Source organism: Podarcis vaucheri (genome assembly GCF_965113315.1).
Source record: "Podarcis vaucheri genome assembly, chromosome: 6".
NCBI classification, from domain to species: Eukaryota; Metazoa; Chordata; class Lepidosauria; order Squamata; family Lacertidae; genus Podarcis; species Podarcis vaucheri.
Window position 1 is genome coordinate 104,686,868 of NC_138764.1, and position 16,079 is coordinate 104,702,946.

Below are 16,079 nucleotides of genomic sequence, written 5' to 3' on the forward strand. Positions count from 1 at the left end.
TTCTAGCAAAAGAACTTCCCGTTTTGAAGTTCTGCTAGTGCGAACCCCTGCAAAGTGACAGGCTGAGCTAGACGGACCAGTGTGTGGAGCGACTTAGGACAGTGCTGCGAACAGGGCTTAATTTCCCCGAAACACACAGTTCCACCCCAGCAGTGCCTTGGTCTATTGTCCCAAGTATGTTCAGATGCACTTTTGGCCTCTTGTTGCATGTCACCTGTCAGGGAACTGCCATCGCAGTCAGGAGTGGTGGAAGGGCTCCCGAGCGATGCCGGAGAAGGTCCCAGCAGGAAGAGGGAGGACTCAGTGACCGGGGAAGGAAATCAGCGTTACACCAGGGAGAAAGGCGGGCAGAGGCGGGCTTCGGAGGGATGGCTCCAGGACTCTTTACCAGAGACCAGCGGGGAGAGCATTGGTCCTCCACTGCCCACACCCACCCTGCGCAGAAGACGTCCGCGCAGGGAGGCTAGGCGGAGACTATCCGTCAAGGAACTTTTATGTTGGAAGAAGTTCAGGAAACGCCCACTGACGGATTCTGCCAGTGACTGAGACAGACGTGTGATCAGGACTGTCCAGCCAGGGAAAGGTTTATCCAGGCAACCTCACCAAGAGTGGTGGCAACTTACGCATGAGCAACCCCCAATTCCCATTACATCACCCTTCCCCGGCTTCTGACCAGCGTTCGAAATTAGCCAGGTGCCAGGCGCATTTTGCGACCGATTGCAAGCAGTTTGAGAAGTCTTGGCGACTCAAGATTTAAAATTGCTGCCACTGGCACCGAGGGCGCAAGAGGAGAAATGCCTCCCCGATGTTTTGGGGGCAACTTGCAGCCGTGCCGGCCAGAGCTGGCGCGAGTTGCCACGCAAACGTCTGGAGGCCGCCATTGCAACAAATGCAATGTGTAAAGATCAAAACCCAAAATGCTGGCAGGCGGAGGCCAATTGAAACTGGTAGGTTGTGTGTGTGCTTCTTCCTGTCCCCGGAGAGAGAGAATAAACTTTCTCTTCCTCCTAACCAACTTCCGCTGTGCTGAGGAAAGCTTATCTCATACCCTTGTGGCACCGCTTTGGGCCGGTGGCCGAAATTCTGTTCCCTGTGTGCCATGCCTCTGGATCCGCTGAGTTGAGAGCGCCTTCTGCTTTTCAGAGGCTGAGAGGGGATGTTAAATGTCTACAGGGGATCATGTAAGCGGCGAAGGAAATGGCCTTTCCTCACTTGCCTCCTATCACAGCTCTGTGGTTATTGTGGTGGCCATGGTTCGTAGGGAGATAATGCTCTAGGGTGAATGTTTTTCCTGAGAGCGTAAGGTGTTAAGAATAGTCTGCTATTCATGATATGTGGTGGGAATGTAGAGAAATAAAAAAATTCTGGGAAATGATATATAATGAGTTGAAGAAAATGTTTAAATTAACATTTGTTAAAAAAAACCAGAAGCATTTTTGTTAGGGGTTGTAGGAAAAGACCTGCCAAGGAAAATAAAGAATCTATTTACATATGAGACATTAAAAAATTCTGGGAAATGATATATAATGAGTTGAAGAAAATGTTCAAATTAACATTTGTAAAAAAAACCAGAAGCAGTTTTGTTAGGGATTGTAGGAAAAGACCTGCCAAGGAAAATAAAGAATTTATTCATGTATGCGATAACGGCAGCAAGAGTCTTAATAGCACAAGGATGGAAGAATGAGGAAATCCCGACAAAGGAACAGTGGCAAGAGAAATTGATGGATTATGCAGAATTGTCCAAGTTGACATATAAACTGCGAGACAAGGACAACTGTGACTTTAAAGAAGAATGAGAACTTTTTACAAACTACTTAAAAAAACAACAAAATGAATTGGACTCCTTGGCAGGTTTTGAATAAACACACACAAATTTATTGATTGTTAACATAATAGACAGAGAATTTGAGGATCTTTACAATTTTACAATGTGCAGAGAATAACATGTGTTGAAAAATCAGAGAGAGGAGCTGAGGGAAGTCTTGGGGTTTCTTCCTGGGGGTGGGGGAGGGGAAGGGGGGAGGAAACAATGAAGATGATATGTTTTGATAATTTGTTACGTTGAAATTCTTAATAAAATGATTTAAAACAAAAAAAGAGAATAGTCTCCTGAATCAGGCCATTGGGTCATCTGGGCCACACTCCAGTTGTGCAAGCCGGATTCAAGCGCAAGGGTGTGGCACCACATGAGTGAAGGCCTCCACCTGAACAAACCGTAAGCGCACAGCCAACACTTCCCTGCACACAGAAAAGACATGGGGGAAAGTTGGAGGCAAGATCCTGAAGGGCTTGCTTTCTGTGTGCAGGGAACTCGGTTTCCACTCCCGAATTTTCCACCTGCTGCGCAGCCTCACAACTCTGACCGTCTGTGAGGGAAAATTCCTGTTCCTGATAGCAGCAGGAGCACCGCCGCTGGGTTAGTCTTTTTTAAATATTGCTTTGCCTATTTCAATAGTGATGGACGGGCCACGGGATTAGCTTGAAGCTTCCAGAATTATGTTGGCTTGAGTTACAAGGGCAGAAGAAGAAAGGGTCTGTTTGGGATGCAAATTGGGTGCAGCTCAACTCGGACGCTGAGGGGGCTGCGCTTGTGGATGCAAACTCTGAAGCTTATGGTTGCTCACAAAAGCTCACAGTGTTACTATTGGTTTGCAAAAGCCCTTAACGGCTTGGGACCAGTTTACTTGTGGGATATGCCCTCTTGACTGCACAACATCCTACTTGTTCTGCACTTGCAAGAAACCAATCTGTTAGTGTGGCAGCACCTGCACTTTGGAACTCCCTGCCACTTGACGCCTTGGCTGCACTTTTTGACAGTTGACTTAAAACATTGTTATTTAGGCAAGCCTACAGACGTGTCGAAGTTACACGTCTTTTATATTTCTTTTTAGCTGCTGTTGATTTTAACAATCTTCTGAATATTTTAAACCACCTGCTTTTACTTGTTTTAATCAGCAATGTTAATGTTTTGTTTTATATCTCTGTAAACCGCTTGGAGATTTCCTTACCATCAAGCGGTACATAAATTTTGTTAGATAAATAAAGAAAAACACGTATTTTCGTCTAGAGCCTGGGCTTAGAATCTCTTCTCTCTCCCCCCCCCCCCCAGAATGGGCTGCATGAAATCCAAAGAAATCAACCTCAATGAAAAAGGCTCAGGAACTCGCCAGAGCTTGAGTGATCTGAATAATTACATGCCAGACCCCACTAACCTTGTAAGTCTAAATTACTTGCCAGTCTCAAAGAAAAAGTCAGGAGAGATACCCTATTTTTTGCTCTAGAAGACTCACTTTTTCCCTCCTAAAAAGTAAGGGGAAATGTGTGTGCATCTTGTGGAGCGAATGCAGGCTGCGCAGCTATCACAGAAGCCAGAACAGCAAGAGGGATTGCTGCTTTCACTGCACAGTTCACCCTCTTGCTGTTCTGGCTTCTGAGATTCAGAATATTTTTTTCCTTGTTTTCCTCCTCCAAAAACTAGGTGCGTCTTGTGGTCTGGTGCGTCTTATAGAGCGAGAAATACGGTATTTTATGAAGTGTTAAGGGTATTTAACGGAGTGTTAAGAACTTTCTGATGGTAAGGGCTGTTTGACAGCAGAACAGATTCCCTCCAAAAGTGGTGGACTTTTCCTTCCTTGGAGGTTTTTAAGCAGAGGGCTGGATGGCCATCTGTAATGGATTGTTTAGCTGTGATTCCTGCATTTCAGGGGGCTGGACTCGATGACCTTTGGGGGTCCCTTCAAACTCTTGAAGCATTAGCTTTAAAGGCTGGTATATTTGTGATGGGATAAGCTTTTTGGGGGTTAGAGATCACCATTAGAGGAAGCAGTCTCTAAGCCGTAAGAGCTGATGCCATCTTCTGTAAGGCCAAGAGAAAAGAGCACACCAAAAATATCAGGCCAATATAAGTTTGAATAGTGGGAGTGGTCCCTACTCGCAAAAATCAATAGTCAATTGTAACAAGAACTACTCCATTCAAAAGTATGTATTCTGACAAGAATTACAAACTCAAATAGAGTTATGACTGTTTTACAATTTATGTTAATTTAGAATTTAAATGTATTTTCATGTAATATTTGATACTTCCAGCTGATGAAGGTGAATACATCGAAAAAGGGCTCTGTCCTGGTTTCTGATCCGTCATTGACTTCTGACTTCTGCTAAATGGTTGAAACTAAGACCTTCACGTCAAATATGACAATGGACTAACATGAATTTATCTCTACTCATAAACTCTTATCTCTAATTCTGTAATGGATTATTGTGTTATACATATCCTTTTGAGTTTGTAATCTCTATTTGAGTTTGAATTCCTCGTCAGAATACATACTTTTGAATGGATTAGTTCTGGTTACAATTGACTATTGATTTGCGAGTAGGGACCACTCCCACTATTGAAACTTATATTGGGCTGAGTTCTTGGTGTGCTCTTGGTATAGTTAATAACAAGAACTCCATCTTCCGTAAGGCTGGCAGTGATGTGACCTGTCTCCTGAAACAGCTGGATGGCACCAGCTTGGCAAAGCGTGCTGCAGAGACTGTGGAGCAGACTGAGGATTAGAAATGCTGTCTTGCGAAGGTTCTGTTTTCCTGTTCATAAATTATTTCTGTTCTCTTGCATCCCAGCTTGGCCCAGCACCCAGCAAACCGAAGCCTTCCGTAACCGATGGTATGTATACCTGCTTCTATGGTCTGTCTTGGCGGGAGGGAGACACATAGATCTATGGCCCCTGGCCTACATCAGAGAGCTGTGTGCTGCAAAGACATATGTCTCCTTGTCAGCCAGGGGCTCAGCTTTCCTCATCCATAAAAAGATAAAGGGTAGAGGGACCCCTGGCCATTAGGTCTAGTCGTGACCAACTCTGGGGTTGCGGCGCTCATCTCGCTTTACTGGCCGAGGGAGCCGGCGTACAGCTTCCGGGTTATGTGGCCAGCATGACTAAGCCGCTTCTGGCGAGCCAGAGCAGCGCATGGAAATGCTGTTGACCTTCCCACCGGAGTGGTACCTATTTATCTACTTGCACTTTGACGTGCTTTCGAACTGCTAGGTTGGCAGGAGCAGGCACCGAGCAATGGGAGCTCACCCCGTCGCGGGGATTCGAACAGCCGACCTTCTGATCGTCAAGTCCTAGGCATTGTGGTTTAACCCACAGCGCCACCCGCGTCTGTTGTTCCACATCCATACCTGCCTATCAACCAGCTGGTTTTATTTGTTTTATTTTGTAACGTTTATATACCAATTGCAAAAACAAAAATAAAAAACCGGAGTGGTTTACAAAAAAGAAAAAAAGATAGAAGAATAAAATCGTCAGTGAGGAAATTCAGCAACAATAACTTAGCAATAATTTAGCTGCCGGCGAAGTGAGGGTTGTCCCTGCATCCAGAGTAAACACAACCCTTGCTCTTCTCGCAGGAACAGAGGAGTTTATCGTTCTGGCTCTTTACGACTATGAAGCCATCCACCAGGAAGACCTGAACTTCCAGAAGGGAGACCATCTCAAAGTCCTAGAAAAGTAAGTACAAGACACCCTCTAGTGCAGCTGTTTATTGAGCAAAGGTGGAGGGGGCTAATCTGGGAGTAAGTGTTGGGGGGCCCTGATCTGCCGCCTGCTTTCTTTGGGAATCTGGTTGACCCAATTTGTTATATCCTGTCTATGCTGGATCCCCGTAAGTGTTAGGGCAGCTCTGCAGGGGTGGTTTTTTTGCCTGCTTTTAGTTTGGTGTGAAAAATCCACCCCCGCCCCTCGCACAGTAAGAGGTTAGGGTTATCTATTAGTTCGTTTGCATTCTTGCTAAATAGCATTAAAATATGTTTAATATATAATACAGTACACTTCCTGGAGGCTATTTGCAGATTAGTTGCGCCGCAGAAGGCATGCTGGGGAGACCACACATTCAAGAAACGCAAAATAACTTTTGCTAGGTTTTAGCTACAAAAACAAAAACTCCTTTTACACTAAATTACAATATATCAATAATCATGACCCATTCACCAGGATCCTGAGAAAGCTGCATGCTGCTCTTTATATACCATACCCAACAGCTTATTTACCACAACTTAACAGCACCTGCTATACTGCTTCACGGCTGTAAAACTAGGTCATGTTATTTGCTCTGGCCTTTAAAGAAATACACACCTCGTGGAACCATAATGAACCTTCAAATTTAAAGAGACCATTCAACACTTCTATGCTACAAGTCTAAGACACAGAAAGCCATAGCTGTCAACGTTTCCCTTTTATAATGGGAAATTCCCTTATTCCGAATAGGATTCCTCGCAAGAAAAGGGAAAAGAAAAGGGAAAAGGACATGGGTGGCGCTGTGGGTTAAACCACAGAGCCTAGGACTTGCTGATCAGAAGGTCGGCGGTTCGAATTCCCGCGACAGGGTGACCTCCCGTTGCTCGATCCCTGCTCCTGCCCACCTAGCAGTTTGAAAGCACGTCAAAGTGCAAGTAGATAAATAGGTACTGCTCCGGCGGGAAGGTAAACGGTGTTTCCGTGCGCTGCTCTGGTTTCGCCAGAAGCGGCTTAGTCATGCTGGCCACATGACCCGGAAGCTGTACGCCGGCTCCCTCGGCCAGTAAAGCGAGATGAGCGCCGCAACCCCAGAGTCAGCCACGACTGGACCTAACGGTCAGGGGTCCCTTTACCTTTACCTTTATGCAGAAAGCATGTAGAGGCATTCATATCTCTACACTACAAAGCAACTTTGGTTGTATATCTCTTTACCAGCTATCGCTTCCTTCCAGGGTATTGTAGTTTGTTTATGGTACTGAGTTTTCTGTTTCCAGCTCCCTTTGACAGATCCTAAGCTTACCTAGCAGAGGTATTTCCCTTGGGAACAAGGAAGGATTATAAAACCTGTTTAAATCCATAGCATAGGTAGACTTGCCCCCGGAGAATCCTGGAATTCCCAGCACCCTTTACAAACTGCCGTTCTCAGGTTTTGTTGGGGGGAGCCATGTGCTAATAATAATAATAATAATAATAATAATAATAATAATAATAATTTATTATTTATACCCCGCCTATCTGGCTGGGCTTCCCCAGCCACTCTGGGCGGCTTCCAACAAAATATTAAAATACAGTAATGCATCAAACATTAAAAGCTTCCCTAAACAGGGCTGCCTTCAGGTGTCTTCTAAAAGTCTGGTAGTTGTTTTTCTCTTTGACATCTGGTGGGAGGGTGTTCCACAGGGCAGGTGCCACCACTGAGAAGGCCCTCTGCCTGGTTCCCTGTAACTTGGCTTCACACAGTGAGGGAACCACCAGAAGATCCTCAGAGCTGGACCTCAGTGTCCGGGCTGAACGATGTGGGTGGAGATGCTCCTTCAGATATACTGGACCAAGGCCGTTTAGGGCTTTAAAGGTCAGCACCAACACTTTGAATTGAATGCAGCCATAGACCTTTGCAGCCCATTCAGACAACTACATAGACACGTGTTGGTGGACCCTGGGAAAGTCTGTGGCTCATAGCCCTTGAACCCTTGCCACACACCCTTTAAGATGCATTTTAGCATCTACCCAAGTACAGCATCTTATATCATGCCTCAATTACGTTTTGGCCTTTGGCAAACCTCAGCAGCAAGCGGTCTGCATTGCAGGGGCGTCGCTGCGGGGAATGCCTCTCTGAGCACCCGTTTTTGAACTTGCCATTTGAGCGTGTGATTGCTCCTCCTCAGTGACAGAAGATTGATATTCTCGACCTCTTTCCCCCCCCCCTTCCTCTCTCTTTCTTTCTCTCTGCAGCTCAGGCGAGTGGTGGAGAGCCAAAACCCTCTCGACAGGCCAAGAGGGTTATATCCCCAGCAACTATGTCGCCAGAGTCAACTCCCTGGAGACGGAGGAGTGAGTCTGCTCTGTTTCTGGGGGGTGGCAAAGGGGGTCTTCTCTGCATGGCGCTTATCTAGGACTGCAATTAAAGTGCCCTTTGTGCTGGGAGGATGGGGGTGGGATAGTGAACAGGGGCAAAAGACCCTCTCCACCTAGCCCTGCCAGCTTCCACCAGCATAGAATTCACTAGTATCAACCCAAGTGTTGATGGATTTTCACGAGGACTTAAAAAAATAAATAAGAAATTAACAAGCCGGACCAAAGACTCTTTATGTACGCCACAGCAGCGGCAAGAAACATGCTTGCCCCAAACTGGAAACTGCAAGAAATTCCTACTATTGCAGAGTGGTAGACAAAATTGATGAGTTATGCGGTGCTAGCCAAACTGATGGGAAGAATTTGGGATCAGGACAATCAGAGGTTTCAAGAAAGTTGGAGTAAATTTATGGTGTATATAAAGGATAATTGTAAAACTTTAAAAAGACTGGCAGGATTGAAATAACTCTTACAATGTATGACAGATAGAAGGTTAAAAAGTAGAATACGCAATATAAGAAAATAAGAGATACCCGCTGAAGGCAGGGAGGGAAGTCGCACGCTCGGCAGAGCTAGAGGTATTTATGTGATTTAATGTATTGTATTGCAAAAGTATGTATAAGGAAAATAATAAATACAGAATTGCAAACTGATGTGGAAATGTGGAGAAACAAACTAAAGTTTGGGAAAATGAGAAACTGAAATGGACCGATTTGCCCCTGCCTGCTTGGGAAGGTGCGCAGCGCATGCAAAGCCAGATCTGGCTTGCTCACCCTCCTGTCTTGTGACTGTTGCCCCCCCCAGGTGGTTTTTCAGAGGCGTCAGCAGGAAGGATGCTGAGCGGCAGCTGCTGAGTCCTGGGAACGTGATAGGCTCCTTCATGATCCGAGACAGCGAGACAACCAAGGGTAAGTGGCGCTGGTTCGTGTGTGCATGTGCCAAATCAGCTCTTCCCCACAAACAGCTGGACCTGCTGGAGAACAGATGCCCTGTTGTTCAGAGAGGAGCTGCTCGTGTATAGAAATAGCCTGCTGGATGCCTCTGGGAAACCCATAAGTGGGGCAGAGCGAATGTTGTTCAGTTTGCTTTCCTCTTCCACCGTCCAGTGGCGTAGCAAGGTCAGGTGGTACCCAGGGCGGAAAATTTCTTGTGACCCCACCCACACATTGAAATTTATTTATTTTTGCCTGCAAAAATGGTTTGACTTTACAGTCATACCTCATGTTATGTTTGCTTCAGGTTGAGCGTTTTCAGGTTGCGTCCTGCAGCGACCCGGAAGTACCGTAATGGGTTAGTTCCGGGTTTTGCCGCTCACGCATGCACAGACATGCAAAATGATATCACGTGCATGCACAGAAGCAGTGAATCATGACCCGCACATGCACAGGCGTGGAGACGCGGGTTGCGTTCTTTTTAGGTTGCAAACGGGCCTCCGGAACGGACCCTGTTCGCAAACAGAGGTACCACTGTATTTCATTTTATTTTGCGGAGCCAAGGTTGTGGGGCTATTTAGTTGTGGAGCTTTCTTTGTGGAAGCCGAAGTTGTGGAGCTTTTTGGGGGGAGATCACACACCCTACAGCCTGCATGCCAAAACCAAAGCGTCTCTCGCAGATGTTGAGTGCCGCACAGCATTTTGTCATCCCCCCCCCTCGGAGGTGGCACCCAAGCCAGACCGCAACCCACCTTGCAACGCCTCTGCCAACATCCTGATACACCATCTTCCTTTCCCCTCTCTTCCTGTGGGGCAGTCCCAGAGTGGAGGGTTTGGGCAGGCCCCACTTGTTGTGTGAGCCTCTCCAGTGCAGGGGGTTGAAATTGGGTTGGGGAGAAAGTGCTGGCGATCCAGTGGCACTTTCCAGTTCTCCCTCCTGACTCACCTCTGCTCCCTGCAAGCTTTTCCCTATGTGTGACTTGCAGGAGGAGGAGGAGGCGCTGCCAGCGACAGGGAGGTTAGATGGCCAGGTTCCTGCCTGGTGCTTGAGGACAAGTCTTGCCCAGCGCCTGAGGACAGGTCCTGCCCTGCCATCTGTATCTCTTGCTTGAGCAGGATGTTCTTCCGCAAGGACCACAGGAGACCCCCAACGGCCACTTGCAATCTTCCCCAATTCCTGGGTGAGTCAAGGCAATCATAGGGCAGGGGTCAGTAGGCTGACTTGTGAGGGTTGGGCTTGAACATAGGAAAGACAGACTCTGGCCTGGTTTGTGTGTAACACACAGTTTAGGAAAATACCGTATTTTTCGGTCTATAAGACGCACAAGACCACAAGACGCACCTAGTTTTTGGAGGAGGAAAACAGAACAGCAAGAGGGATCGCTACGCAGTGAAAGCGGTAATCCCTCTTGCTGTTCTGGCTTCTGGGATAGCTGTGCAGCCTGCATTCGCTCCATAAGACGCACACACATTTCCCCTTACTTTTTAGGAGGGAAAAAGTGAGTCTTATAGAGCAAAAAATACGGTACCTTTTCATTGTTCAAACCCTTCCTAGTGGTTTGTTTCCTGCCAGCAAACCACAATGGGGAAGCCATGGCTTGCTAGTTAACAGACCTTGGTTTGTCTTAACTATGGCTTGGCATTATTGGCAAAACCTATTTGGTGTTTCGCAACTTTCCAACTAGTTGCAGGACCTCAGCCAGACCTAGCAGAGTAAACGCAGAATCCACGGAAGCAATTGGCGACTTGACTGTAGACAGGATAGACGAAGCAGGAACCAGGAACTTGTAGTTAGGTGTTTATTATATACAGTGGACTATTTACAGGAACAGAACACGGATCTTTAGCTTGCTCTCTCATACATGACTCACAACTCCTACACTGACACTGACCCACCGAACTAACAGTTAGTAGGCCATTAATTATCACTCCCTTGAGAGAGCTTGACCAATCATGGAGCTGTCTCCATGCCTCTTTATCACCAGGCAGACTTACTCCTTCACATGACCTTTTGGCTGTCTGCCAAACCTTAATTGACTCTGTGTGAGTAGCTGCACGTACACAATTTACAAACAGGAATTGCATGTGAACCGTGGTTCGCTTGGCCAGCCCACCGGAGACACTTGCCAAGCTAAATAGGCATGAAGCGAGAGCAGTTGGTAAACAAACCATGGCTAACTTGTGGTTTGCTAAACAAACCATGGCTTGAACCAGCCTCCCCCAGCCTAGTGCCCGCCAAACGTTGTGCACAACTCCCATAAGCTGTGTGGCTGGGGCTGATGGGAGTTGTAGTCCAAAACTTCAAGAGGGCATACCGGGTTGAGGAAGGCTGCCTTACACAAACCATGGTGTAGTGTTACATGCAAACCAGGTCATTGCACCCAGCCTGAGGCAATGTCCATACGGCAGATATCATCAGTAGTTTTTATATGTTTCTCGTTGAAGCTGGCTCCTTAGAAACACTCCCCTCCTTCCGTTTATAATGGACTAGATCCAAAACCCCAAGAGCAGGCATGGGAGAACTGGTGAAATGGTTACGTGAACCTCCTTTTTCAGTTTGCATTCCTCCCTCTTGGCCCAGGTTCTTACTCCTTGTCTGTGCGAGATTTCGACAACCAGAAGAAAATGGAGACAGTGAAGCATTACAAGATTCGGACGCTGGACAGCGGCGGCTTTTACATTTCTGCCCGGAACACCTTCAGCAGCCTGCAGGAGCTGGTCAGCCATTATAAGGGTGAGTTTGTCCTGGGTGCTCCCTGGAACGCCTCCGTGTCATTGTGACTGGCTCACGGTCACCCGGTGTGTTTTACAGCCAGGAGGGATTTGAACCCTGGTCTCCAAGGTCTCTAGTCCAGAACTCTAACCACTACTCCACGCCACTCTCTCACGTATCTGCGATGGGTTCATATCAAGGCTTCTCCATGGTGGCACAAGTGTAACAAAATTTGTGGCCCGTTTGGAGCCTTGTTTCCAGCCTGCAGCCTTGCCTTGGGACCCTGCAGGGTAGAATAACCTGGTGTTCTCTTCCAGGGCAAGCTGATGGTCTTTGTCAAAAGCTGACTTACCCGTGTATCGCTCCGAAACCTCAGCAGCCCTGGGAGAAAGATGCCTGGGAAATCCCCCGCAGCTCTCTGAAGCTGGAGAAGAAACTGGGAGCTGGGCAATTCGGAGAAGTCTGGATGGGTAAGAATGTCGGAACCGGCCTGTCAAAGGATGAGGCTAGGGTCTCCCTAGTCCTCTATGTTAGTTCCCTGTGATGGCCAGCCAGATGGGCTTCTGGGAAGCAGAGTTATACTGCCTCTGAACATAGAGGCCACATCTGGTAACCATCTGTTGCAGCCAATTCCACATGTAATAATAATAATAATAATAATAATAATAATAATAATAATAATAATAATAATAATAATAAATTTATTATTTATACCCCGCCCATCTGCTGGGCTTCCCCAGCCGCTCTGGGTGGCTTCCAACAAAACACTAAAATACAATAAGCTATTAAACATTAAAAGCTTCCCTAAACAGGGCTGCTTTCAGATGTCTTCTAAAAGTTTGGTAGTTTTTTTCTCTTTGACATCTGCTGGGAGGGTGTTCCACAGGGCAGGTGCCACCACCGAGAAGGCCCTCTGCCTGGTTCCCTGTAACCTTATTTCTCGCAGTGAGGGAACCACCAGAAGGCCCTCGGTGCTGGACCTCAGTGTCCGGGCAGAACGACGGGAGTGGAGACGCTCCTTCAGGTTTACTGGACCGAGGCCGTTTAGGGCTTTAAAAGTCAGCACCAACACTTTGAATTGTGCTCGGAAACGTACTGGGAGCCAGTATAGGTCTTTCGAGACCGGTGTTATATGGTCTCGGCGGCCGCTTCCAGTCACCAGTCTAGCTGCCGCATTCTGGATTAGTTGTAGCTTCTTCATATGTTCATGAAGGAACCCCAGGAGAGTCTGGAACCGTGCTGCCTGATGTGCTAGCTTTCTAGATGCAGGGTGCTTCTGACACTAGGTCTTGCCAAATAACGTCCATAGGCTTTGGGGGCCTGTTGTTTTAGTCTAGAAACTGTTCTTACCTAAAGCTAAAGAATTCCGTAGCCCATTCCACATTCTGCTTTTACACCGCACCCCGTGCTTGCCTTGAAATCACAGGCTGCACAACATCCCTGGGCATCAGTTAGCATAGTGTTTTGGGTCTCATATGGTCTCCCTGGGTATGGTGATGGAAAGATCCATTTCCCATGATGGATAGCTCACTTGGTAAAGCATTGGACCCTTGACCTCAGGCTCATGAGTTTGAGCCCCATGTTGGGCAAAAGGATTCCTGCATTTCAGGGCGTTGGAATGGACGATGCTCTGGGATTCTGCCGCTCTGAAACAGCCCCTTCTCTCCTCTCCAGCCACCTACAACATGCACACCAAAGTGGCCGTCAAAACCATGAAACCAGGGAGCATGTCTGTGGAGGCCTTCCTGGAAGAGGCCAACATCATGAAGACCCTGCAGCACGACAAGCTGGTCAAGCTGCATGCCGTTGTGACCAAGGAGGAGCCCATTTACATCATCACCGAATACATGGAGAAAGGTGAGGCGCAGGAAGGAGCGGGAGGTTCAGCAGCAGCCTTTGCCAACCTGGTCTCTCCAGATGTTTGGGGCTACAGACTCAGCCGGCACATCTGGAGGCTCCCAGGTTGGTGAAGCCTGTTCCATCCCCAAGCTTCTGTCCCCAAAAGGAGGTTTTCGCAAAAGGCACCTGCCCAACAATACCTGTTTCACTCGTCCTTCTCTTTTTTTACTTTTTTAAATAATTTTTTATTGGAAATTTTATTTACAACGTAACATAAACCCCCCACCACCCCCAATACAGAAATCCACCCTCATTAAACGTGAACATAACATACAATAAGCATAACATACAACAATACAAACAACCAAATAAAAGACTTCCTTTATCCTGTATCTGGCCTCCTTGTTTACTTCTTATAAGCTGTTTCCTTTATGAGTAATTACAGTGGTGCCCCGCAAGACGAGAGCCTCGCAAGACAGAAAACTCGCTAGACGAAAGAGTTTTCCGTTTTGGAGGTGCTTCGCAAAATGAATTTCCTATGGGCTTGCTTCGCAAGACGACAATGTCTTGCGGGTTCCTGCTGGTTTTTTTCCTCCCCCCCCCTTTCTAAGCCGCTAAGCCGCTTATCAGCTGATCCGATCAGCTGATAAGCCGCTAAAAGCCACTAATAGTGCTAATAGCGCTAATCTGCTAATCCGTCAATGGGCTTGCTTCGCAAGACGAAAAAACCGCTAGACGAAGAGAATCACAGAACGGATTCTTTTCGTCTTGCGAGGCACCACTGTATTAAGATTTTTCTAATTATAACTTGAATATCCACAAAGTCTCCTGCAGACATTAATTGAAACAAGTTCCAGGTATGTATTTTAGGGCACTGTTTTGTGAAGTATTCTCTGCATTTTCCCCATGCTTTTTGTAACTCTTGTCTAGTGTGATCTCAAATTGCCTCTGTTAATCTAGCCAATTCAATATACTCTAACAGTTTATCTTGCCATTCCTTTTTTCCACTCGTCCTTCTCTGTTTTCAGCCTTCTCATCACAATCAAGAAGGCTAGAAACTGGAAACGTTTTTTTTAAAAGCAACGTGAAACCCGAGTTCCTTAAGAATCAGGGTTATTGCCTTGTTTTTGGCAGCAGGCAGCCTTCCTCACTGTCTCCCAGCATCTACAGGGCTGGTACAATTTAGCAGCATTCTGCGGAGGCGCTGTCAGCTCCCAGCACATGAGTGCCACATGCTAATGAGGTTGCACAGGATGCAGCACGCAGCTGGGAGGAAGAGATAGCTAGGTGGGGAGCAGCAGGAGAAGGTGGAGGAAGAAGATACTAGAATTGCAGAGTTGGAAGGGACTCCCGGGGTCATCTAGTCCAACCCCCTGCAATACAGGAATCGCAGCTGAAGCATCCCTGACAGGTGGCCACCCAACCTCTGCTTAGAAACCTCCAAGGAAGGAGAGTCCATCGCCTTCTGAGGGAGTCTGTTCCGCTGTCTGACGGCTCTTGCCATCAGAAAGTCTTTCCTGATGCTTAGCCAGAAACTCCTTTCTTGTAACTTGAATGCATTGGTTCAGGTCCTGCCCTCTGGGGCAGCAGAAAACAAGTTTCTCCATCTTTCGTGCAACAGTCCTAACTAACACCAGATATAAAACAGTTGATTGAAATACAACTTTAAAAAACAAGATTAAAATACAACATTAAAATGCAGCCTCATTTCTGCAGAAACTAAAAAAAAAAAAAAAAAAAAATTGGGGATGAAAATGTCAAATCTTCACCAAGGCTAACTATCCAGACTGGTCCTGCGTGGACCAGAAAAAAGCCAGGGAAGTCCCCAAATAGGAGTTCCATCACAGAAGAAAAAAGGGGGAAAGAAAGAGGGGAAGGGGATCAAGTTGATTCCAAGCCAAAGGCCAGGCGGAACAACTCTTTCTTACAGGCCCTGCGGAAAGAAATCAGATCCCGCGGGGCCCTGGTCTCATGAGGCAGAGCGTTCCACCAGGCCGGAGCCAGTGTTGAAAAGGCCCTGGCTCTGGTTGAGGCTAATCTGACTTCCTTAGGGACCTCTAGTGTGTTGCTATTTATGGACCTTAAGGTGCTTCATGGGGCATCCCGGGATATTTGAAGTCAGATATTATTAAAGGTGCCTTTACCTCTAAGGTGGGAGTAAGCCCCTCTGGAACAAAGGAGATTACTCCAGAGTCCAGATGCAGAAGATTCGGCTGCATCATTGAGAGGCCACCTTACCAGATGTCCCTGCAAAACTCTTTGGTGCTAATTATGATATAGGGCAGCTTTTCCCAACCTGGTGCCCTCCAGCCGTTTTGGATTACAACTCCCACCAGCCCCTGGCAAAGGCTGATTACAGGGAGACAGGGTTGGGTAAGCCCGTGTCTCTGAGCATCCAGACAGCCCATGTCTATGTGAGCCTGGGAAGAAAGTATGTGCTGCCCCACTGAGCAATGGGTCCCTTCCTAATGGAAGATCTAGCCCCCTCTGAAGAACACAATGGACAGTGCCCTGATGGGTTTCTTTCCTCTCCGCAGGCAGTTTGCTGGATTTCCTGAAGAGTGATGAGGGTCACAAACAGCAGCTCCCTGTATTGATAGACTTCTGTGCCCAGGTGAGTGTGACCTGAAAAAGAGACCTGCTACTGGATCAGGCCAAAGGGAGCTCATCCAGTCTAGCATCCTTTTCTCTCTCTCTCTCTCTCTCTTTTAAAAAAATTAATTCATT

General features: G+C 47.1%; 1 protein-coding gene and 1 long non-coding RNA gene across 4 annotated transcripts in view; both read left to right on the forward strand.

Annotated features, from left to right (window-relative positions):
• HCK (HCK proto-oncogene, Src family tyrosine kinase) overlaps nt 1-16,079 on the forward strand; it is a 35,258-nt gene that overhangs the window by 7,019 nt on the left and 12,160 nt on the right. For 2 of the 3 annotated variants that reach the window (XM_082226114.1, XM_082226115.1), the window contains exons 2-11: nt 3,110-3,215; nt 4,624-4,666; nt 5,411-5,510; nt 7,749-7,847; nt 8,673-8,776; nt 9,793-9,981; nt 11,382-11,534; nt 11,831-11,983; nt 13,188-13,370; nt 15,890-15,966. In XM_082226114.1, coding sequence (XP_082082240.1) covers nt 3,111-3,215; nt 4,624-4,666; nt 5,411-5,510; nt 7,749-7,847; nt 8,673-8,776; nt 9,793-9,981; nt 11,382-11,534; nt 11,831-11,983; nt 13,188-13,370; nt 15,890-15,966 — 1,206 coding nt within the window. In that variant the 5' untranslated portion in view covers nt 3,110. The remainder of the gene's footprint in view (nt 1-3,109; nt 3,216-4,623; nt 4,667-5,410; nt 5,511-7,748; nt 7,848-8,672; nt 8,777-9,792; nt 9,982-11,381; nt 11,535-11,830; nt 11,984-13,187; nt 13,371-15,889; nt 15,967-16,079) is intronic. The other variant, XM_082226116.1, reaches the window with a different exon arrangement.
• Nucleotides 1-16,079, forward strand: part of LOC309534413 — a 97,075-nt gene that overhangs the window by 257 nt on the left and 80,739 nt on the right. The window lies entirely within an intron of this gene.